General features: G+C 40.6%; 1 protein-coding gene across 1 annotated transcript in view; it reads left to right on the plus strand.

Annotated features, from left to right (window-relative positions):
- Positions 1 to 6,240: 6,240 nt before the first annotated feature.
- LOC135472458 (gamma-aminobutyric acid type B receptor subunit 2-like) overlaps positions 6,241 to 24,679 on the plus strand; it is a 38,472-nt gene continuing 20,033 nt past the window's right edge. Inside the window, exons 1-5 of the mRNA XM_064751975.1 lie at positions 6,241 to 6,381; positions 14,920 to 15,057; positions 20,766 to 20,936; positions 22,386 to 22,487; positions 23,553 to 23,618. Of these exons, the coding sequence (XP_064608045.1) occupies positions 6,241 to 6,381; positions 14,920 to 15,057; positions 20,766 to 20,936; positions 22,386 to 22,487; positions 23,553 to 23,618 (618 nt within the window). The remainder of the gene's footprint in view (positions 6,382 to 14,919; positions 15,058 to 20,765; positions 20,937 to 22,385; positions 22,488 to 23,552; positions 23,619 to 24,679) is intronic.

Genomic DNA, 24,679 nt, shown 5'->3' on the forward strand with positions numbered 1-24,679 from the left:
ATACGAATGTTGAACTTATCGCCAGGTACTTGTACTTGCCTTAAAGTTACAGCTCATCTAGATGGATCGAGATTCGGACAATCGAATCTATGCGTCGACGTTCGTATGCCAGTCGTCAACCAATAAGAACATTCCTGATCAATCAGCGCAAGGCCAATTCCCAAAACGACGTATTACACAAACCATCAAACTAGTTAGAACTAATAAAGCATACAAAGTAGGAAATTAGGCCGGAATCACGCAAAGAGAAGCGGTCAACAGTTTTCAGTGATGTTTGAGTGAGTGAGTGCTTGGGGTTTAACGTCGTACTCAACAATTTTTCAGTCATATGACGACGAAGGAATCATTAAGGTGCATGTTGCAGGACGGATTTCCACCGCTCTTTTATTTAGTGCTGCTTCACTGAGACGACTTACCGAAGGAAAGTAAGCCGCCCCGCCGAGTATACCAGTATAATGTCAACCAGTCGTTGCGCTATCCCCTTCATGCTGAACGCCAAGCGAGTAAGTTACAATTTCCTCTTTTAAAGTCTTAGGTGTGACTCGATCAAGGATTGATCCTGGATCTACCCGAAGCGGACGCTCTACCAACTGTGCTATCCGGGCCGGTTACAGGGATGTTTGAAAGGCACAGTGTGTGTTCTAGGCGAATGAGTGAAATCAGAATTGAAAACGTGTACTATGCTATTGTATAAGTTGTGGATAATAAAATATATATCTCATTTGCGCTTGGATTGCAACTGTTCATACATTCAACGTGGCGACCCCAATTCAACACGATGAATGAATGAATAATTATGGCTTTACGCCACATCGGCAATTTTTCAGCCATATCGTGGCGACAACACGATGAACATACATACAACCGCTATAGCCCCATGTTAAGTCTGCAAGAGAGGAAACCGTTTTGGTGTTTGTACAAATATAAGTCCAGAAAAGATGTACCATCTGGAGAGTCTGTGGATTCCTTTACATCCAGGGAAAGTTGGTAAATATCTTTGACGGCCTTTGCTGTATATTAATTGTTTAAAGCTATCAGATCATCAATATACCGGTTAGTGAATGAGAAAGATCGGGCCTGGTGAGGATTACTCCTTAATAGTTTCTGCACACAGTCGTATTCATATGAGAACAGGTATAGATCCACCAAAAGGGGGCACAATTTGTACCCATCGGAATACATATATACTGTTGATACTTTCTATAAAAGACGTACAGCATACATGGTTTCCCCGAAATTCACTTAGATGTTGTTAATGAGAAATTCTAGAAACTAGAACATGGAAACATCCCATAAATGGTAACATTTGTATGTAGCTGAAGCGGCGATCGGTTTTATTAAACACCGATACAATTAGTGATGAAAATCTATGTATTAAAGCCGCGTGAGGAATTGTAGCACAGAGAGTAGAGAAATCCCATAATGATATGTCCTTGTACGGGACATGTATCTGAGCGTCTTGTTCTTCAGGGACACCTTTAGAGTTTTTAAGTATCCACATACAGTTGACACCTGGATTTCTTGCCTTTATACTACAGCACTTATTCCAAACTGAGCTTTGTATAGGGATTTTTGGAATCCACTAAAGTTGTGGTATGTCGATGTGAAGGGAAGGTACGGGTATACGCCTCTGTTTAAGAAAGGGCTGGTGTGTTTTAAATAGATCCTCCAGAGGATAGGTCATTATGGAATACGTTCATGTTGCCGCACTTGTTGTGATATTAGGCTCATCCACAAGATCCTAACAGCGATAATTCTTGCACACATATAGTATAATAGTTGATCTGTTGAACAGTGAGCAATTAACTCATGACTGAGTGAGAACTTTTTTATGGCTTGCAAAAGCTCTAAACGTAGAACGGATAGATCGGCGGATAGACATACTTCATCAGGTTTGTGTGACCTATGGGCAAAAACATCACACCGACGACATCACTGCTTTTGATTTAAAATATACAAACTGTGTCGGGTGCTATTTCTTTTAAGCTTTTTTTTTAGCTTTTTAAAACTTTTCGTAAGAAAGAAAACGGCTTTAACATCGTCAGTTTCTACAAAATCCAAACATTTGTATGTGGCTTTTTGGTTTTTTATACAAACTAGAAATCAGCTGTTATTAGCTATAACTTATCATTCATTAAATCCATAAAAGATTTAACCGGCCATAGAAATCTAACTAAATCATTCAATCAGTCTATCAATTAATCTGAAAATTACGTTCAGTTCTCTGGAAATTTTTGTGTCACTCTAATTCTTGAATTTTTTCTGCGAAACTCTAGTGAAACTATTTGAACCAACGACACGTGGCTGGTGCACAGGATGTTTTTACCTTGGTCAACCGAACAGTTAAAGACCTGAGCAAGGGTATCTGTAACGCTCTGAGCAAGAGCATTCGTAATATTATGGACCTGTAATGTCTTGAGAAAGTGTGCTTGTAACATCTTGAGAAAAAGAGCTTGTAATGACTTCCACAAGAAGGTTTGGAACCTCTTGGGGTTAGCCTCAGCCACACGGCTTACAATGTCTTCTGCAAAAAGGCAACCATCGGCTTGTAAAGCACTGTGTCAGAGAATTGTTAACGCTCTGGAGTCTTAATCCCAGTTAAGGAGGTAATCCTAACGCTTTGAGAAACAGAGCTTGAACTACTTCGCCAACAGAACTCATAAAGACTTGGTCCAGAGGACTAAAGCAGCTGCAGGAAACTTCGGGCATGTTAACGTCAGTGAAATACGTCTTGCGGCGCTATCTAGTTCGTGGGAAATCTACAGCAAATCTACAGGCCGTTAACGATTCGTGAAATGAGCGTGCATTAAACCGAAAATTCATTCACGTTATCGGCCGAAATGACTCGTGTAATATCTAATACACATCGTATGAAATAACACACTAATGTCCATTGATGTGCATGCAAAGGAGGTTGATGAGATGTGGTGGGTGTATTTACGGTATTCGCTATGTTCCATCAGTGGCCGGCAGAAGTATTGTCATTCAAGGTGGGCTGATTGTTTGTTCTGCTCTTTTCACCTTTCTGTCGCTACTGTAAATATTTCCCCTATAGTCTCCTACTGTAAATATTTCCCCTATATTCCCCTACTGTAAATATTTCCCCTATATTCCCCTACTGTAAATATTTCCCCTATAATCCTATGCAAACGTAAATCATGCTTAGTAGTACACATATTTGTCACTGTCGGAAAGTAATAAAACTGCATTTATCTGGAACAGTAGCACATCTATTAACATCTCGTCTTTCTAAGGTTAACTAGCGGAGTAATACTGAAATACTGAGTACAAGCTTGGGAAGCCGAAGGGTTAAAGTTTGTCGTTAGCTCTTGTATATCACGCTAATCTACCCAAACAATTACAAATATTCCTCATTAAGATATTAATCATCATCCGGGAGATCAAAAGATATTCCTCAATATTATTTCTATATACAGGAACAATTGTGGCCATCTTGTTTTCGCTTCAGGCTGAGTGTTAAACTCTCATCGGTTTTCTGTGTTGATATGAATAACGCTGTTGTTATCTTTGCTGTATGGCCTGTTCCGAAACTGAGGCAACATCTCGAGAAAATCTACGGCCAATGAAATTACCGTGTTTTAACCGGTATTGATTTACTGATCTGCCCAGGTTTTCAGAAAATTTCCACTCATGATAAACAATGGTAAAGAAAGAAAAATGCTTGTTCAACGACTAATTAAAACCATGGCAATGTGCCTGAATTTAACGTCCTATAAAAACTCACCTAGCCATACGTCACTTAACATATAGCTGGCTGCTATGCGGGAATGTCTTTGTGTCTCCTTTTGATATCGTTACAAAGTAAGATATAACTGATTATGGTATTTCCATATTATGACATCTTATGTAATTGACATGAAGCGAAGAGCCACCTTTGAGCCTGCATCCAGCTTGTCACCTCTACAGCTCATAACCACTGGGGCTCCTTTTTGTCAACAGAGGGCGGTGACATGGCCCATGCGGCCTACATCGTAGGAGTAAGACTTATGGGCAATGTGCCTACGACCTACACGTACGTTATAACTTTGCATCCCTCTAATAAGTGAGCGTGGTTGATTAACGCGCTAGCGCAGCGTGATGACCCAGGAGCCTCTCACCAATGCGATCGCCGTGAGTTCCCTCCCACCATAATGCTGGTCGTCGTCGTATAAGTGAAATATTCGGCGTAAAAAAAACAATCAAACAAATAAATAAATCTAATAAGTGACCATCTAACTAGAGATTACATTCACCATGTGTTCAACCAACACAGAACAAAACCGCCATCCCTCATCTTAATGCCGGTACTTAAGTACATTACATAATTTGAGGTAAGTTAAATTTTGAGTGGTGCATGGAAAATAAGGTTGATAAACTAAAATTTACAGTTGTTAGCGTAATCAAGATCCTGGCACTGCCCTGTATACAAGTTGATCGTCCAACTCTATTCTGTAGTAATGAATGTATGGTAAAAAGAATGCAAAACAAACCCGAATATTCAGTATAATGGGTCAGTATTAATGTCTCTAGCAAATAACTCATCCGCACGAAGAGAAAAAAAGTTAAAACCTTAAGTGCGTTTGCGCAGACCGGAACTTTCATTCTACTGTCGTATAAAGATTCCTCGGTGTGAAACACGCGGAATTGATTCAGCACAAACAGGGTTTACCTCGGGATGTGACTCTAATCACAAAGTGCTCTCTTCTCTGATGTTACAATTATACCCGCGACGTACTCATTTGCCCTAAGGAGAAAGAAAAATGCGAACAATGGAAGGACTGAGCAAAAAGCAAGTTAAGAGTGAACCACTTCGGGAGTTACTCAAAAGACACAAGGAAATTTCCCCGTAGGTACTGATCTTACTGACTAGAGTAACGGCATTCTTTATCGATCCTCATACAGCGGCAAAATGGAAGTTTCTGTAAAATACTTTTCTGTTTATCAGTCATATTTCTGAGATTCGAATAGTCAGGGAATATTACGTATTTCGGGCAACATAACCATAACAATTAAAGCATTTACTGAGAAATACGCCGTCAGGAATGAAATCACATTCTACTGATAAATACGCTTTTCAGTCATAATTCCATCTTTACGGCTATACGTGTTAATGGCACTCCCTGATACCTTAGTGATAGGCCCAATCACGCAATAAAGTGTTTCCATTGTATTCGTGGATGAGAGTAATACTGTCTTATTGACCGAATTCATTGCCAATAAAGACAAAAAACAATAAACACTCACTGAAACACATATAAGCTTAAAAAGAGAGGCAATTGTTCGGAGTGTAAATTCTTTGTGCCTTGAATTTCTTTTTCAGTGAATATGCGTCATTACACGCTTAGCTTGTACGTTTAAGTCAGATTTGTTAAATTTCACACAGCACGTAAAGTGGATGGTTATACTGGAATTGAAATGTTCAACTTAGTCGATGATTCGCTCAGACTCTGGTTGTAGTAAGGAAAAGGTTATATCAATGTTAATACAAGCCTCAAACTGCAACTATAACACAAACAAGTTTTGTGTTTTTGTCACAAACGTGATAATGAAGATGACAGAATTGCTTCAAATTCATTCAAACTTAACAGTAAAAAATTGCCAAAAAACCTTTGAATTTAATATATTTGACATGCAACAGGCTTGATTAAAGGACTCCTTAATTCATCATGTAATATTTACTGATGTTGACATTTCCATTTGGAAGTCGGTCTGAAGAGGTCTTTGGTTGTTTGAGTAGGGCCATTATAGCTATGAAAAATCATGTTGTGTAGGCTCTTCTGTTGAACGCAAACTGACACATGTGAAATGGGGTTATATCTCACTGCCAACCGGTCAGGATGCCGAAGTGCCACAGGTACATGTGGCTAGCCGAGGGTGGCGTTATCTGTTATTTACAAGATCAAAGCAAGAGGGCTGTTGAGGCGAGGAAATGATAATCAAGTGGTGTTGATGGATTGATGTCCTGTCGACAGCTTAAGGGCGACATAAATGCTCACAGAAATTTATAACTGTAATTGCACTAAGCAGACAAACAGGGAAACTAATGCTGACACGGACGAAACAGATGGACAGACAGTTGAACAGATATATGGACAGGCAGATGGACAGAAAAGATGGACAGGCAGATGGATAGATGGATGAGTGGGGAGATAGATCGGCAATATCACATAGACATGCAGATGGGCAGGCAAATGAACAAGCACGTGAACTAACAGTTGGACAGGCAGATGGATAGGAAAGATGGACAGGCAGATGGACAGAGAGGCAGGTCGACCTGAACACATGGACATGCTGATGAAAATGCGGATGGGCATGCAGATGGACAGGCAAATGATGAAAAATATGGAGAGACAGGACAGATGGTTGGACAGACAGGTAGAGGTACAGGTCGACAAGAACACATCGATGTCGATCTCAAACCCTTTTGATGATTATTATAGATTCTCTTTGGTGCTGGATTATGTTTGAGGTAGCTGGTCTTATTTCGGACGACAGGTGGCAACAAACCTAAACGGTCATAGCCATTCCTTTGTGACGTGCGTGTTAACTCCAAATATCAAGGTTTAATCTGAAAGTCTTACGAGGCCAGGAGATACCGCTTATTGAAAAACACAGAGATACGATGTCACGTGACCTACACTCAGTCAATCTATATGACGAAATGATCAAAACAGAAATCACGTGACGTCACAACGAAAATAGGTATCTTCCAGGGTTCGTACCTGTTAGTGTGAGCTGTGGTCAGCGTTGTGCTATCAACAACAATCGTATATATTTACAAATCAACATAAAAGGAATAAAACCAACTTGTAACCGACATATCGAATTGTACTATGCAGTCCAATAATCGGTTGGTATTATTTGTCAGTCATCTGTATCTGCTTAACTCACTTAACAGCAGGGATAATACTTCAACGGATAAACAGTTAGACACCACATATGTATGTACACGATTAATTTTTATTATGGCACTTAACACTCACAATGCTGAGTGGCTAACCGCCAATATTCGTGGTGATATAAGCTGACAATCTGTCACACTTCACGAAGGTTTGGTCACTAATATAATGGCAGTGTCGCTGTGAAGAGGCTCAGTGCTTGTCGCACGTAGATTTTATAAATTATATCCTCATAAACATTATAGACAACCAATCTTGAACCTTCGTGCCAACGAGCTATTTTCTGTTTTGCATTTTGCAGATAGCTTTGCTGTGACGTTTATAATGCCGGTTTACTGGACACATTTGTGTTCCCGAGTGTTTTGGATGACTGGAGTAATAAATAAAAGTAATAATAATTTTGGAGTAATAAAGCCAGTCTGTTTACTCTAATTAGGTAATTAGTCATGATTGTCTGGACACACCTGCATGTGCTTTATGAGTACATATACATATGTATAGAGGTTTGCCAAGATGGACTGCCTTGGAATTATGTGTAGGCCTACGGTAATGACGTTAATTTTCGCACCTGAGTTACTGTCGTTTACTTTCGCACGATTCAAATTTGCGGCAATATGACAGAAGAGAGTTGTTAGACCCCAGTCCCCAACCACCTCCACTCTCACCCCCATCCGCCCGGTTCATTACCCTGCGTGGCACTTAGCAGCTCGGGTTGCTAATCCCCGTCAAGTGGGGTCAAGTCACTGACAGTGAGCTGTGCAGATCTACCGACCAGTCCATGTATATCTCTAAATATACGAATGAATAAAGTCGAAGAAAGCGCCAAGACAGGCGATGTCTATTACAAACTTTTAAATTCTAAACACTGTCTCAAAGCATGACCACGCCAAAACAAGGACTGTACATGCACACTGTACACTGCAGACGAACCGATTATTCGGGTTAGACCTACGTGGATGTCACCTCACATCATTATCTGATGAACCCTCATTATGCCAGAAATATGTGCAGAAATGTATTTCAGCTAAAAACGAATTTCATTGAGAAATATCTGTCATCAGTTTCCGTTGTCCATGTAATTCCAATTTAGTATGTCAGTCTTCACGCGCGTTTTGTCTCTCTACCATGGGGACTGTCTTCCCATTGCAGAAGAGTTCCTTGTCCCGCGTTTTTATATTGGGAACCGCCCATTAAACACTGAAAACATAGTCCACACGAGTTTTTCGAAAACTGCCACGATTTACTTTTACCCGTTTTTGGCAGCACAGTGTGCTAATCCGGGGACAGGATATGTTTGAGTTGTCATCACATTAGGAGTTCGCACAACTTCGTCACTCACTTTATATCAAAATAAAATGCATGTTTTATGATTTCCTGTATACACTTTTGCCCAGACGAGATTTACCTGTCGCCAGCGACAGATAGGATTATTGTCTGGTCTTTCGCTTCGTGATCGATGGGCAGACATGTGGAAATTTCGAGCCCTATGAATGAAAGTGGCTTGTATCTGCATACAGATAAAACCGATTTGTATTACTAAAATTTCACCCCAGGGAATTCTATTAAGTACGAAGTAAATTAAGCATTTATTTTTACGAAATATGGGCGGAAGTTGACAGTCTTTCAAAATTACGCCGGAATGAAGAAGAAATGTTTAGCTGCAGCGGTACATACGTACGTGTGTAGGTGTCGCTTTAATCGCAGTTTGACATCTTCATCTCGTCTGCTGGTAGGCCCAGTTTGCAAGTATTGATTCACGCAATGCTAAATTCTGCTACGGATTTGTATACGGAGAACCCTGCAGTTTAAAAACGGATATTTTAATAGCGGGTATATATAAATAAAAATGGCGCCGATTTACAATTTTTTGCCCAGTCTGATCGCATAAGAATTCCATAGATGATGGGCGAATATGGCAGATCTGCCCACATTTTTACCACTTGGGTCCCATATGGGGCTGATCTGGGCAAACCCATGCCCAAATTCCCGCACTAATCCCATATATATGGGATCCATCTATGCGGGAAGTTACATACTCAATGAATATTTTTTTATTTCAGCGTAAGTGATTTAGTCTATGAAGGAACTTTAAAACTTCGTTAAGACGTCGCGCTCAGATGTTTTTTTAATAATCCAAATTTTGGGCGACCATGTCACTTTAGTCTTCACAGAGTTTTCTCCTAATTTCCTATTTATCACTAAATAACAATAAAAGAACAATCAACATGTTGCGAAGTGCATGCACTAAAATCATTATGATTAAGACTGAGGAAAACATGAACTGTTGTTGGTAGGGGCATAGACTAACTGCTCAGTGAAGCATGAGTTTGTTTATTGCATTCTTGAACTAAGAGTATAATCCCTTGACCATCCCTGATGCTCTCCCGCGGCGCCCAGTCAGTAAGAGCTACAATCAACGCAATGAATCCTGGGATACACTTTCCAAGTCACTGGGCGAAACTTCCATGTTATATACACGTTCGGTAATTTCCGGTGGTATTCGTGATGATTAAGGATATGCCGTTTTAGTCAGTTGTGGTATTGTTCGTATAATGTACCTTATGTAGCATTCCTTCTTATAAGTTCCAGCAGAAAATGAGAGAAGTCTAATCATCAAAATCCGACATTTATATACAGCACTTAAATTTTCCGAATTGAAGATGCGCTCAGGTTAGGTGGTTACATCATTGAAAACTGTTGACTTCTGCTCTCATACATGTTTTCAGCTTTATTTAGTAATTATGTCTTATTTCTTACATTTCGTCGCGCTCAGATGTTTTTTTTAATAATCCAAATTAATAAACCCTTTAGTGGTGTTCTGACTTGGGACACTCTTTGGTGATGTACTGTCTTGGAACACCCTTTTGTGATGCCCTGACTTAGGAGACCCTTTAGTGGTGTACTGACTTTGAACACCATTTTTTGATGCTCTTAGGACACCCTTTTGTGGTGTTCGGACTTGAGACACCCTGTGGTGGTGTACGAGTGATGTACAAATGTCGGACTTGACGCTTAGGTTCACTTTTTAAAACTTTTACGTGCAAATTTATCAATGTTTATAGGAATAAAAAAGTTTGACTGTTTTTTTTTATAACAAAACTAGAAGCACTGATTGTCACAAGAAGCATTTAATTTATGACGCAAGCTAACCCTCATTACAGTTCACGCTTTGGAGTGATGTTTTATGTAATATAGTCATTGATCAAACTATCCTACGTAATGATGGAACTAGGGCACTAGTATTAAATAACCCCTTCTAGGATGTATAGAACAGTATGAAACATAATATTCGCATTAGCAATCAACCAATTTTCTACCAAAAGAACTTCTGAGTAAAACGGACCAACAGAGATATATTGATGCTCTGTGACTGGGCAGGAACTGACTGGTGTTTCTGCAGTACAAGTCAACATGAAGTCTAGTGAATGTTGATCACAAACATTGGATACATCACAATCACAAACTGATTGGCCAGATCATGTCTGGGCTCTCAAGTGACATATTCCAGGCCCCCAGGAGCCACTCGAGGTTTAAACAGTGGGAAGCTACATTTAGTTTTTCAGGCTGCCGAGGAATGTTTGCACGGGAGGAAGAGGATAAATGATTTTATTGCATGAGTACACTCAGTCAAACTTTCATCTTAATTTCTCGATTATTATTGCTTATGAATTGCTAGAGTATCTCATTGTACAAATAAAACGCTAAATTGCAATAATTATAAGGACTACTGTTATGTTCTTTGTTCATGGGAGATGTTTATTCATACAAAGACTGCTAAATATAAGCGTCATGTCGGACATTCGTATACCATTCGTAGTCAGTAAAGGGCGTTCCAAGTCGATAATCGCAAGATCCATTTCCAAAACAACGTTTGACACTAGCTTCCAAAGACAAAACGTATGTAAGAAATTATACAGAATGGAAAATAAAGCCGGTAACACACAAGAGAGAAGCGGTCATCAGTTTTCAATGATGCCGGGCAGACAGTTGATATTCCACGCATGAATTCCATATCAAAGTTGAAATTCGTAGTCCATAAATGAGTTCCAGGTCAGATAACAATTAAACAAATATCTGAGTAGCGCTTTGATTGCAACTGTTCATAAGGGCATCAAGCAGAAGATGTAATGAGCATGGCTGCCATTAACTTACTCACCCAGACAATATGATTTTATGTTTTAGGCGATGAGAATGTTGACCCGTTCAAATAGTTATTTTTTGTGATGATCATTATAAGTATAATTTCTCGATGGGCAATATTAAAGTTGATTTGTTTGTGGCGTATGGAAGCGAATCTTTGCGCCAGAATAGACATGCGTATACCATCCGTCACCCAATATAAATGTTCCAGGTCAATAATTGCGAGGCCAATTCCAAAAACAGCTTGTAACACAAACTACCAAAGTACGAAGAAAGTATATAAAGAACTATAATAGAACGGAATCAACAGTTTTCACTGATGTTAGAAAGACGTAAAGTATGTTCTAGACGACCGAGTGAAATTCGTATTCAAATCGTGTACTATGCTAGTATATAAGCTGCCGATAATAAGATATGTATCTCAGCTGCGCTTTCATTGCGACTGTTCGTATATCCAACGTGGCGGTCTGATGCCACACGATGAATATACAGCCCCTAGCCCTGGGTTACGCAGAATTAGACACGGAATTTGCTCTTCTGCCGTTTCTGGTTCACTGTGTGAACCTCAGTCTGTTGTTCGTCCCTGTGTTGTACAGTTTCTGGTTCACCGTGTGATCTTCAGTCTGTTGTTCGTCCCTGTGTTGTACAGTTTCTGGTTCACCGTGTGATCTTCAGTCTGATGTTCGTCCCTGTGTTGTACAGTTTCGGGTTCACTGTGCGATCATCTGCCTATGGTTCATCCCTGTGTTGCTCAGTTTCTGGCTCACCGTGTGATCTTCAGTCTATGGCTCATCCCTGTGTTGTACAGTTTCTGGTTCACCGTGTGACCTTCAGTCTATGGTTCATCCCTGTGTTGTACAGTTTCTGGTTCACCGTGCGATCATCAGTACATGGTTCATCCCTGTGTTGTACAGTTTCTGGTTCACCGTGTGATCTTCAGTCTGATGTTCGTCCCTTTGTTGTACAGTTTCTGGTTTACTGTGCGATCATCTGCCTATGGTTCATCCCTGTGTTGCTCAGTTTCTGGTTCACCGTGTGATCTTCAGTCTATGGCTCATCCCTGTGTTGTACAGTTTCTGGTTCACCGTGTGACCTTCAGTCTATGGTTCATCCCTGTGTTGTACAGTTTCTGGTTCACCGTGCGATCATCAGTACATGGTTCATCCCTGTGTTGTACAGTTTCTGGGTCACCGTGTGATCATCAGTCTATGGTTCATCCCTGTGTTGTACAGTTTCTGGGTCACCGTGTGATCTTCAGTCCATGGTTCATCCCTGTGTTGTACAGTTTCTGGTTCACCGTGTGATCTTCAGTCTGATGTTCGTCCCTGTGTTGCTCAGTTTCTGGCTCACCGTGTGATCTTCAGTCCATGGTTCATCCCTGTGTTGTACAGTTTCTGGCTCACCGTGTGATCTTCAGTCTATGGTTTATCCCTGTGTTGCTCAGTTTCTGGTTCACCGTGTGATCTTCAGTCTCTTTTTCACCCCTGTGTTGTACAGTTTCTGTTTCACCGTGTGATCTTCAGTCCATGGTTCACCCCTGTGTTGTACAGTTTCTGGCTCACCGTGTGATCTTCAGTCTATGGTTCATCCCTGTGTTGTACAGTTTCTGGGTCACCGTGTGATCTTCAGTAGATGGTTCATCCCTGTGTTGTATAGTTTCTGGTTCACCGTGTGACCTTCAGTCTATGGTTCATCCCTGTGTTGTACAGTTTCTGGTTCACTGTGTGATCTTCAGTATATGGTTCACCCCTGTGTTGTACAGTTTCTGGTTCACCGTGTGATCTTCAGTCCATGGTTCACCCCTGTGTTGTACAGTTTCTGGCTCACCGTGTGACCTTCAGTCTATGGTTCATCCCTGTGTTGTACAGTTTCTGGGTCACCGTGTGATGTTCAGTATATGGTTCATCCCTGTGTTGTACAGTTTCTGGTTCACCGTGTGATCATCAGTCTATGGTTCACCCCTGTGTTGTACAGTTTCGGGTTCACCGTGTGATCTTTGACCTATGGTCCATATCTCTCTTGTTCAGTTTCTGGTTCACCGTGCGATCATCAGTATATGGTTCACCCCTGTGTTGTACAGTTTCTGGTTCACCAAGTGATCTTCAGTCCATGGTTCACCCCTGTGTTGTACAGTTTCTGGGTCACCGTGTGATCTTCAGTCTATGGTTTATCCCTGTGTTGTACAGTTTCTGGGTCACCGTGTGATGTTCAGTATATGGTTCACCCCTGTGTTGTACAGTTTCTGGTTCACCGTGTGATCATCAGTCTATGGTTCACCCCTGTGTTGTACAGTTTCTGGTTCACCGTGTGATCTTTGACCTATGGTCCATACCTGTCTTGTTCAGTTTCTGGTTCACCGTGCGATCATCAGTCCATGGTTCATCCCTGTGTTGTACAGTTTCTGGCTCACCGTGTGATCTTCAGTCCATGGTTCATCCCTGTGTTGTACAGTTTCTGGGTCATCGTGTGATCATCAGTCCATGGTTCATCCCTGTGTTGCTCAGTTTCTGGCTTACCGTGTGATTTTCAGTCCATGGTTCATCCCTGTGTTGTACAGTTTCGGGTTCACCGTGTGATCTTCAGTCCATAGTTCATTCCTCAGTTCATTCCTCAGTTTCTGTGTGACCGTGTGATCTTCAGTCTCTTTTTCATCCCTGTGTTGTACAGTTTCTGGTTCACCGTGTGGTCTTCAGTCTATGGTTCATCCCTGTGTTGTACAGTTTCTGGTTCACCGTGTGATCATCAGTCCATGGTTCATCCGTATGTTGCTCAGTTTCTGGCTCACCGTGTGATCTTCAGTCCATGGTTCATCCCTGTGTTGTACAGTTTCTGGTTCACCGTGTGATCAGTCGGGCTGTTCATCCCTCTGCTGTGCGGGCTTTGGCTCACTGTGTAATCTTCAGCCTATTGTACATGCGTGGAGATTGTTGGTATTAAAATGGATTAATGGTGGAGTTGATGGTTTATATTACGGGTCTATTGATTCAGTGACAGAGCGTTAGTGTGGTTGATTCATTTCATGATATTTTATTACACATAGCGTGATATCATGCCCACTGCAGTTAATAGGCAGTTGTAGTAATTTTAAACTGAGGGCACAAGGGCACATGGCCCTCTCACCAAAGCGATCATGGCTTCTTCTCTGGTTGTACTTGTGAAGCGTCTTCCAGCAACATACAGATGGTTGCTATATTTCCCTAAGTTATTCCTGGTTCCACCCCCCCACCATATGGCTGACCGTCGTCGTACAAATGAAATATCCCCGAGTATACGTCATAAATCGCCAATCAAATAAATAAATAAGCTCAAGCTCAAGTTCGACGTTAAACCCCAAGCATACATACGTACACAGTTACATACTTACATACATATATTCCTTGATATGATATATCAAACTAAAAATCACATCCCGGCGCATACGAGACGAACCCTTTAACCACTGAGCCACCATAGATGACCATCTCGATCTGAAACCTCCGAGCAAGACGAAGTGCGTATATACTGAGACACTGAGCTATTTGAGCCTCTCACAAATGCGGTCATTGTGAGTTCAAGTTCAGCTGACTTCCTCTTTGGCCATACCTGGGAATATCTGTCAGCAATCTCCGGATGGTCGTGGTTTCCCCCCGGCTCTGTTGCATTGTATAAGTGAAACATTCTTGAGTAGGAGGTAAAACGCCAATCAAATAAATAGATAAATATTTAACCGAGAGCAGCCGAGGTGTGTCTTGACCGTGATGATTAACAAGAACTAAAAGTTACATCGAGTTGAAAATAATAATGTCCTTTGGCATAAAAAACGAGAAATTCCTTGTGATCAGATCTGTTTTTCCAATTAGGCTTACTTTGCATTAACATTTCTGCCATTGCTGTTTTACAGGGTACATCTGGGCTGGCCCTGAAGACGGTGTTTGAATACCTGTATGGTAATCCCACCATCATAGCACTGGTCGGTGCACTTTTCTCTGGTCCCAGTGTCTCTGTGGCCGAGGTAGCCGGCTACTGGCATCTCATACAGGTACGTTACCATCATAGCACTGGTCGGTGCACTTTTCTCTAGTCCCAGTGTCTCTGTGGCCGAGGTGGCCGGGTACTGGCATCTTATACAGGTGCGTTACCATCATAGCACTGGTCGGTGCATTTTTCTCTGGTCCCAGTGTCTCTGTGGCCGAGGTAGCCGGCTGCTGGCATCTCATTCAGGTACGTTACCATCATAGCACTGGTCGGTGCACTTTTCTCTGGTCCCAGTGTCTCTGTGGCCGAGGTGGCCGGGTACTGGCATCTTATACAGGTGCGTTACCATCATAGCACTGGTCGGTGCACTTTTCTCTGGTCCCAGTGTCTCTGTGGCCGAGGTAGCCGGCTGCTGGCATCTCATTCAGGTACGTTACCATCATAGCACTCGCCGGTTCACTCTTATCTGGTTAGTGACTTTAAACTGCAAATTGCTGCCCAACTCGTAATGTGTACTTACCTGGGAGGCTGTAGTTGTAATAGTTCGCTTGCCACATGAAAATCCAAATTTGCGGAGATTTCTTTCAAATTTTCTCAATTTAAGGTCAATCGTATGGTTATGTATCGACTCTAAAAACTAAAGTGCCTAAAATGTCAAAACATTTTGGTGCGCATACTAATCAGGTATTTCTCTGCTGACCAAGTCTTTTAGCAGGGTCAAAATTTACAGTCCAAACAGCAGAACAGATCGAGTACATGCATTTTGCGTGAAACTATGTTTAAACACAACAAAATCATTTGTGCGTTGTTTATGAGCCATTCGATTGATTTTTATATGTTTTCTCTCTTTTTTAACATAATGACCAAAGTTACTGCACCTGACTAATTTTATTAAAGCTTTAAATAAAAACTATTATATAGACGTCCCAGTTACAACTGCACAACATAGTCCACATCAAAGACATTTTTCTCCTGCAACACCCTCCGCCCACATCGGGTCTTACGGTTATACTTAATCAGGAGTTGACAACTTAAGAAAATGTTGTCCAGTATATTTGCGATATGTCAGTCAGCAGGATTTTCGATTTCCAGTTGACGTTCAGTGGCATGACTCCAAAATAAAAGCGACACGTCTTGTGTGTTGAATTAGAGATACCGGAGTTAATGAAATTACTCCATACGACCTCTATTTCCTGACAAACATATCCAATTTTGCAATATCAAGACTATCATTGGTAATGGTAAGTCGTAATTTCTGGTGGATAATGACCAGAAACATCCGAAGACGTCAGAAACCTAAGGACAAACACACCAGGCTTGCCATGCTGTGTTTTTTCCTTCGCCAAAATTGATTTCAAATGCTGGTCCGCGTTTCATGGATGGGTGATGGGTGACCTTGACTTCTACATCAAGTGCTAAGTGTTCTAACAATGCTTGCGGTTTGATATGGTTGAAATAATGGTACTGGTAATTAAATCTAAATCATTTGTTTATTACTTCTATTAATTTGATGTCACAGCCGTTCTCAAGCCACTCATATTCGTGTGCCAGCTGCCGTGTGGGGATGTAGATATGTCGAGTTGTGAAGAAACGGAATATCTCGTTTGGATTTGCTGTCCCGTAGTTGAAGGAAATGGTACCGTGTAGGCTGTTATATTATACATGCTTAGCTATAGGCAAATCAGTTTGGGGTGTGCCATATCTTAGTTGGGATTTTATATCAGCGCCCTGGTCAGTCATGGCAAGTACTGTAAGAACGGTCGATAAAATCTCTTCTTGAGGACAACTTTGGTGTAAGATTCTAGGAAATGTTTTCTTATTCTAAATAATGTTTTCAACGGCCTTAGAAATAGGAGAGGGACTTTGATAACGTGTGACGTAATTGACAGCAGGATATGCCTTCCTTTTCTGTGACCTTCGACTTGCGGGATTTCTACAAGTAATTTGTGCTTCAGTCCGGCGGAGTCAACAGATGCAAATATATCTTGTTCTAATCCCTTCTTGAAAGTGCACCAACTGTATTGTTTCTTTTGTCCACGATACAGACAGGAACTTCTGAAAACACAAAATGATATACTGGTACTTCCTTTTCACATCCTTCTGACTCATCTATCGAGACGTATAATCTTTCTGACTCATCTACCGAGACGTATGATCTTTCTGACTCATTTACCGAGATGTATGATCTTTCTGAGTCATCTACCGAGATGCATGATCTTTCTGAGTCATCTACCAAAATGTATCATTTGTCTGACCCATCCACCGAGACGTATAATTTTTCTGACTCATTTACCAAGCTGCTTCATCTAGCGAGATGCATGATCTTTCTGATTCATCTACCAAAATGTATCATCTTTCTGACTCATCCACCGGGATGCATCATCTTTCCCTGTTTTACAGAGCTACGTGTACCATGTAAGCACGACCACTGAAACTAGGCTTCCTCGTCTATGACATCACCACCGCTAAAAGCCTGGACAGAAATCCTTAATGCATAATAAAAGCATATTACCTTCAATGCTGGTCCTTCTAATTTCACCATGTGTCTCTCATGCTGATCATCACATGGAGGCTTAAGAGCATCTCGAGTGGTGAACAGTAAAGTCTACATGTTCTAAAGTACTATCCATTGTTAAATGTTTCCTCTATACCACTGCCGGCATCTCATCGAACGCTCTCTGTGGATAGCTTGTAAAAGAGCGGTAATCTATGTAAGCATGTGGTTCATTTGCGGCGGGAGGAGTGGTTTGCTTGAGATTTCAGATCTTCAACAATCCTGTAAACATGACAGGTACGGAATTTTCTCCAGGCAGTTTGAGATGTCGGCGTGTATGGATCAGCAATTTCATTCACAACAGTTTAATAAAAAATACAAGTGTTTCTAAATCTAGATGGAAATTGTTATAAAGAATGAACGATTTAAGAGCTATGGATTATCCAACGGCCATCTTGGATCAGGGCAAACTGTTGTAACACACTTGTATCATATGTAAACAACCATCTTGGAGGAAAATTGCTCCTCACTTACGTGTAGTTCATTTAAGCGTCCTTTTAAGTTCCGTGCGGTCTGTATACTCTCCTGATAACTGAAGCATCTTGCTCTTGGCACAGTTTTCTCGCGCTGATGCATCCGGTCATACCGAATGCGTCTATCCAGCTCCTACTACATCTAATTACACAGTGTATTGTATTGGGGGCTGGTTAGATAGCATTTGGAACATTAACAAAAGTGCTACTACAATGAACCCGGTGAAGTTTTGTAGCATTGGTGCCCTGGATGTGCCTGGACACTCTTTTTTTTGCCATGTAAACTGTAGTAAAATATCTCGTCTAAGGAACTGTATGCATCGTTAGCTTCACCTTTTAGAAAAGTATCTGGTTGACAGGAATAAATGAAATCGATCTACTTAGTCACGTTCATCACCTAAAAGTGACCTTTTCAGCCAAAAATGCTGACCATTTTAAAAACTGAGGTAGCTAACGTTTTTTTTTTCCGTACAAGAAACCCTTAAAATCACCCATACAAAGGTTTATTGAACGATGGTTCTGAATATTGACATAATCTGCTGAACTACATCCCATGCAGGTACGCTTAAATCATTAAGGTGATATTATACAGTCATATTTAGCTATTACTGACATTATTAGTTTATTAATAACATTAACATTATTAAACACACATTCAGTGTTTAGTTACTTTTGCAACAAGATGTCCGGAATTATCACGATTTGTTACTCAGTCTCCCTACAGGGATTCGTCTAAATAACGTCTTAGGTTACTAATGTAACTATATCCTGAACTACCACGACTTGCTACTGAACATTCATGCATGTACATCCCTATAACTAATATTTTTGGTTTCTAATGTATTTACACTAAAAAAATGATCTGTTATTTTTAACAGAAAGTTTGTTACCTGAGTGCTGCTAGAATGTATTGTTATTATAACGCAATATTCTGTCATATTCAACATAATATCATCTTCGTCTAATAGAATCTCTATGTTAAATTAATAGAATGTGTGTCTAATATATAACCGAATAATCTGCTGCAATAACAGAATAGTGAGAGAGAGGATAGCTTAAATTTATCTTGCTTAAACATGAAATCGGTGTATGGTTTTGTAAATGTCTTTTTGGTTGTGGAATATTAAACAATTTAAATAATTAAAACGATCATGTTTTGTAAATAAATTAACAATACGATTTCTTCGAGTGATATCGTCTTATCTAATCAGTTTTAACCACTCTCCTATTGTTATGTTGATAAATCCATGTAAATAGTACGCCGAAGCAAAGGCTGAAAATCCTTCAAGCGTATCCACTTGGCACCATGCCAGGGAGGCTGCTCCTCACTGGCCTATAATTGGTTTTAATCTGCGATTTCCAGGCATTGTTTCCTGGACGATATCCATGACTAGTTAACACTAAGTGATCTCATGACAGACTGTAATGTGCAGACGATGATGGACGAAAGTACGGCACGAAACCGCCGGAAAAACAATCTGACGTATACAATGTTGACTTTTTATTAAAGCCAAACCGTTGTGGAGTGTGCCTTGTGTATCTTACCGACGCGATGTTGAGCACCGACAGTGATGTTCCGGCGAACCGTCATTTGAAAGCGTATTAAATTAGTTCATAATTCTGAACATAGCGAATTATGGAAATTCATTACTTATAATGCTAGTTCATTATAATAATTTGACACATCACTGTCTATAAGTGCATTTTAAAACACATATGTGTGAACACCCTTGAGGTATTCCCGCCACTTAAGTGTAAAAAGCCCCCTCTTCTGTATAAGTAGATGGTTACGCCGATGTCAGAGTCTACCCGCCGTGAACTCGGTGGAATTAAGTCTGTCACGTATGGCATCACTGGGCATGCGCAGTTGTATTCTCTAGCCACACTGAAGGGATGGGGATATAATTGATGGAACTTGACATATATACGAACGGTTTATATGATTATTAGTTTTTCTGCTCGCATGTGTTTTTACGCATGGATACCATGTTATTGATATTATTGATTTGTATCACTACAAGAGTCCTATCGGGTTACCGCACTCTCTAAGCCCGTCGCACCAGATGGCACTGGGAATTACCCTATTTCCTCTAAAATTTGGGACACCTGGTCTGCTCATTGTGGCCAATATATATGTGATTCTAGCACGAATATTGAGTTTCTTTTTTGTCACATGGTTAGACCATTTTATGAACAAAATACTAATATCTTTACTTTTCCAAAAGGCTGTTAAAGAAATGTAATATTCTACTGTCAACACTACACATATCTGTCCCAAATTTGAGAAGAATTAGGGTACGCGTGACTCACTAGAATGTCCTATTCTCTACTAGTATTTACCTAAAACATGGTCCTACTTCATGGTAGCATGCAATAATTATATCAGTAGCCTCTGTGTTTGCTTCCTTTAGTCACGAATTCCTATAAATCTGGACAATAACTGAATTTTCGTGAATTGGAGGACTAGTTCAGGGTAGGAAAGATGTAGTGATATTTATTCCGATAATTACGATAAATGAAACTTACATATTTTGATAAACTTAGTATGTTTATAAGTTGACTGTTTCTCGGTCGTTCTGTGGGAATAAAGTTCAAGTATTATTGGCGTGTTCTATCCTAAAATAGTAATAGCATTTGAAATTTGCCTGCTTCATACATCAGAGGTAAATTATTTGACGAGACATATTTGATAAACATTATTTACTGATGTTATGATTACTATAACTGTGTAACGCTGGATTTCAGATCGCCTATGGCTCCACGACACCGACTTTATCCAACAGGAAAAAGTTCCCTTACTTTTTCCGCACGATTTCTTCGGCGAACGACTTCATCCCAGCTCAGATTGAAGTTTTGAAGAAATTTGGTTGGCAAAGAGTCGCGACCCTAAACGAGAACAGCGAACCTTTCGCTAGTGTAAGTTCTGTGGTAGACAAATATCTAATGTTTCTTTTTCCATGTGCAGCCGCGTATATCTAACAAAACATATTTCACAATTTGCCTGTTGCCGTGAGAGGCAGGCGAGAATGATATGTCATTCCACAGAAAATAGTTCCGCCAGAAAACAGTCCCATTATGGCTTTATAGTGGATTCCACTATTACTTTACACTAGATCGAATGATACATCTACGTTATCATTTCGACGTGCGGTGTCATTTTATTCAAAATAACTGAAATCCTTTCCGTTGTAATGGTTTAAACAGATTCCTATTAGGAGGCACTGGTATTAGCCCATCTTTGCTAACACGGTTAACGATTACTGTTAAGACACCAGCTCGATTCTGCTGTCAGGACAACTGGATCGTGAGTTCGAATCCACCGGGGTTTGTTAAGTAACCGGGCGTTTTCATGTGCACTGTGTTTCAGTATTCTTGAGTCAAATAGAAACAAACCGAGACACGCCATCATGGAACAAACAGTGTACCAGGCATTGGGACATGGTTGTGAAGCAAAGTTCTCAAAGCCTCTTTGCACTATATCGGATAACGATGCCTCGCATACATGTAAGTGTCAAGACACTTACATGTATGAGATGGTTGCTTGGTAATAACCAACTAAAAAGGCATTAAGGACCAAATGTAATAGTTTTTGGTTGAAATAAGACGCTGTCATTTTAATTTGCGATGAAAAACGATGAATGGCAGACGATCCAGAGAAATGTTTTGTACTGAGAGTTTCACCTATATATTTCTGTGTTTTGTTAAAGTTTCGTTTTTGGTTTGTGTTTGTCGTCTTTATATTAAACATAGGTTTCTAATGTGAAAAATGTGATTTTTGGAAAATTTAAAATACGCAGAATTGTGAAGGCGTCCATCATAGTGTGGTGAGTTGATGAAGTCACTGTGGAGAATATATATCTCGTGGAGTCAGATTTAAATTTCCTAGACATTCTTATTTTTTACTAGAAGCTAAATTTAACTTTAGTATAAATATAGGCCTATGTATACGTAACATGCGACAATCTAAATCAAAACTGTATCTTGATAAAGAGAATGTCTTGTTGTCTATCTGTAATATGCAATGTGCTATACGTAACGGAATTATACGTCTACATCGCTGACACGGACATTAATCCGTGCATGTTTTTAGCTTTAAGTCTCACGCCATATGACAGAGAAAAGGAGTAAAAAAGACACTGAAAACGGAAGTGGCCTTACCAGGGTTGTCAGCTGCTGTAAGTCATGGCTATAGTCAGTTTCGTTTCTCGAGATGCACAGTTCCTTGCGACGGTCTCTCTAATCAAACATCAGGTAAACAATAAACCGACATCAGCTCCGTGGATCATCTGCTGTCTGTCTGAGGATTATCTGCTGTGTAACTGAGGATTACCTGTTGTCTGACTGAGGATTATCTGTGTTTTACAGGTGACAAACAAACTAATATCAACATTAGAGTTCTCCAACCTGACAGTTTTGGCTTCGGAAAGTTTTAATTCTGATCCAGCCGAAGTTATCATTAAACTGAAGGTAAATAATAGAATGGTCACCTTATGTACAACACACGGTCCCCTGGTCACCTTGTGTACAACACATTGTCCCCAGGTTTCTTGGTGTACAACACGGTCCCCTGGTCACCTAGTGTACAACACACAGTCCCCTGGTTGCCTAGTGTACAACACACAGTCCCCTGGTTACCTAGTGTACAACACACAGTCCCCTGGTTCCCTAGTGTACAATACCCTGCCCGCTGGTCACCTGGTGTACAACACACTGCCCCCTGGTAACCTGGTGTACAACACACTGCCCCTTGGTCACCTAGTGTACAACACACTGTCCCCTGGTCACCAAGTGTACAACATACAGTCCCCGGGTCACCTAGTGTACCACACACTGCCCCCTGATCACCTAGTGTACAACATATTGTCCCCTGTTCACCTAGTGTATAACACACTGCCCCCTGATCACCTAGTGTACAACACTCAGTCCCTCGGTTGCCTAGTGTACAACACATAGTTTCCTGATCACCTTGTGTACAACACACTGTCCCCTGGTCACCTTGATCACTGTCCCATTCTTGTCTTGTGTACTTGTGGCTCAGTTGGTTAGCGCGCTAGCGCAGCGTAATGACCCGGGAGCCTCTCACCACTGCGGTCGCTGTGAGTTCAAGTCCACCTCACGCTGATTTCCTCTCCAGCCGTACGTGGGCTTTTCGACCGGCAACCTGAGGATGGTCGTAGGTTTCCTCTGTTGGGTACAACACGTAGTCGCCCGGTCACCTTGTGTACAGCACCAAGTTGTCTGGTCACCTTGTGCACAACACACAGTCCCCTGGTCACATTGTGCACAACACATAGTCGTACATTCAGAAACTCAAACTTTAAGCAGTTCCTTTTTTGTAACAAATATAAGACATCATATATTTATATTATTGTCGTTGCAATATATTCAACAGTGATAGAATTTTATGTATGCTATGTTTGTAACATATTGGTTATTACTCACCAAATTGTAATGTGTCAGCAGATAAAATGTCTGATAAATACGTCAATATTATTCTTGTGATTTCACATAAATTAAACATCTTCCTTTCAGAAAAAGGATGCCAGGATTATTATTGGCAATTTTTTTGAGAGTCAGGCTAAGAAAGTATTCTGTGAGGTAAGATGTTACATGTGTAGTGTTTGTGGAGATGGCTCCAAGGTTTTACATGTATAGTGTTCGTGGAGATAGGTCCAAGATTTACATCTCTAGTGTTTGTGGAGATAGGTCCAAGATCTACATCTGTACTGTTTGTGAGGAGGGTTCTAAGAATTGACATCTGTGCTATTTGTTGGGATGGTTCCAAGATTTACATCTGTAGTGTTTGTGGTGATTGCTCCAAAATTTTCGTCTGTAATGTTTGTGGAGATGACTCCAAGCTTTATATCTGTATTATTTGTGGGGAGGGTTCTAAACATTTACATCTCCGCTATTTGTTGGGATGTTTCCAAGATTTACATCTGTTGAGTTTGTGAAGATGGCACTAAGATTTACATCTGTTGTGTTTGTGGAAATAGCTTCAAGATTTACATGTGTGATGTTTGTAGAGATGGCTCCAAGATTTACATGTGTGGTGTTTGTGGAGATGGCTCCAAGATTTACATCTGTTGTGTTTGTGGAGATAGGTCCAAGATCTACATCTGTGGTGTTTATGGAGATGGCTCCAAGATTTACATTTGTGGTGTTTGTGGTGGTTGCTCCAAGATTTACATGTCTAGTGTTTGTGGAGATGGCTCCAAGATTTACATGTGAGGTGTTTGTGGAAATGGCATTAGATTTACATCTGTTGTGTTTGTGCACATGGCTCCAAGATTTACATGTGTGGTGTTTGTGGACATGGCTCCTAGGGTTACATCTGTTGTGTTTGTGGAGATAGCTCCAAGATTTACAACTGTAGTGTTTGTGGAGATGGCTCCAAGATTTACATGTGTAGTGTTTGTGGAGATGGCATTAGATTTACATATGTGGGGTTTGTGGGGATGGCTCCAAGATTTACATCTATGGCGCTTACAGAGAACTGGATCCAAGATTTACATGTGTGGTGTTTGTGGAGATGGTTCGAAAGTTCACATTTGTGGTTCTTTTGTGTTCGATGATGTTATGACCTGAAGATTAAGGTGAAAGAAAAAACATAACTGAGACGTAGCAAATCTTTAATCGTATCTCCAGAGCTGTGTAAT

Source organism: Liolophura sinensis, chromosome 8, assembly GCF_032854445.1.
Source record: "Liolophura sinensis isolate JHLJ2023 chromosome 8, CUHK_Ljap_v2, whole genome shotgun sequence".
Classification (NCBI taxonomy): domain Eukaryota; kingdom Metazoa; phylum Mollusca; class Polyplacophora; order Chitonida; family Chitonidae; genus Liolophura; species Liolophura sinensis.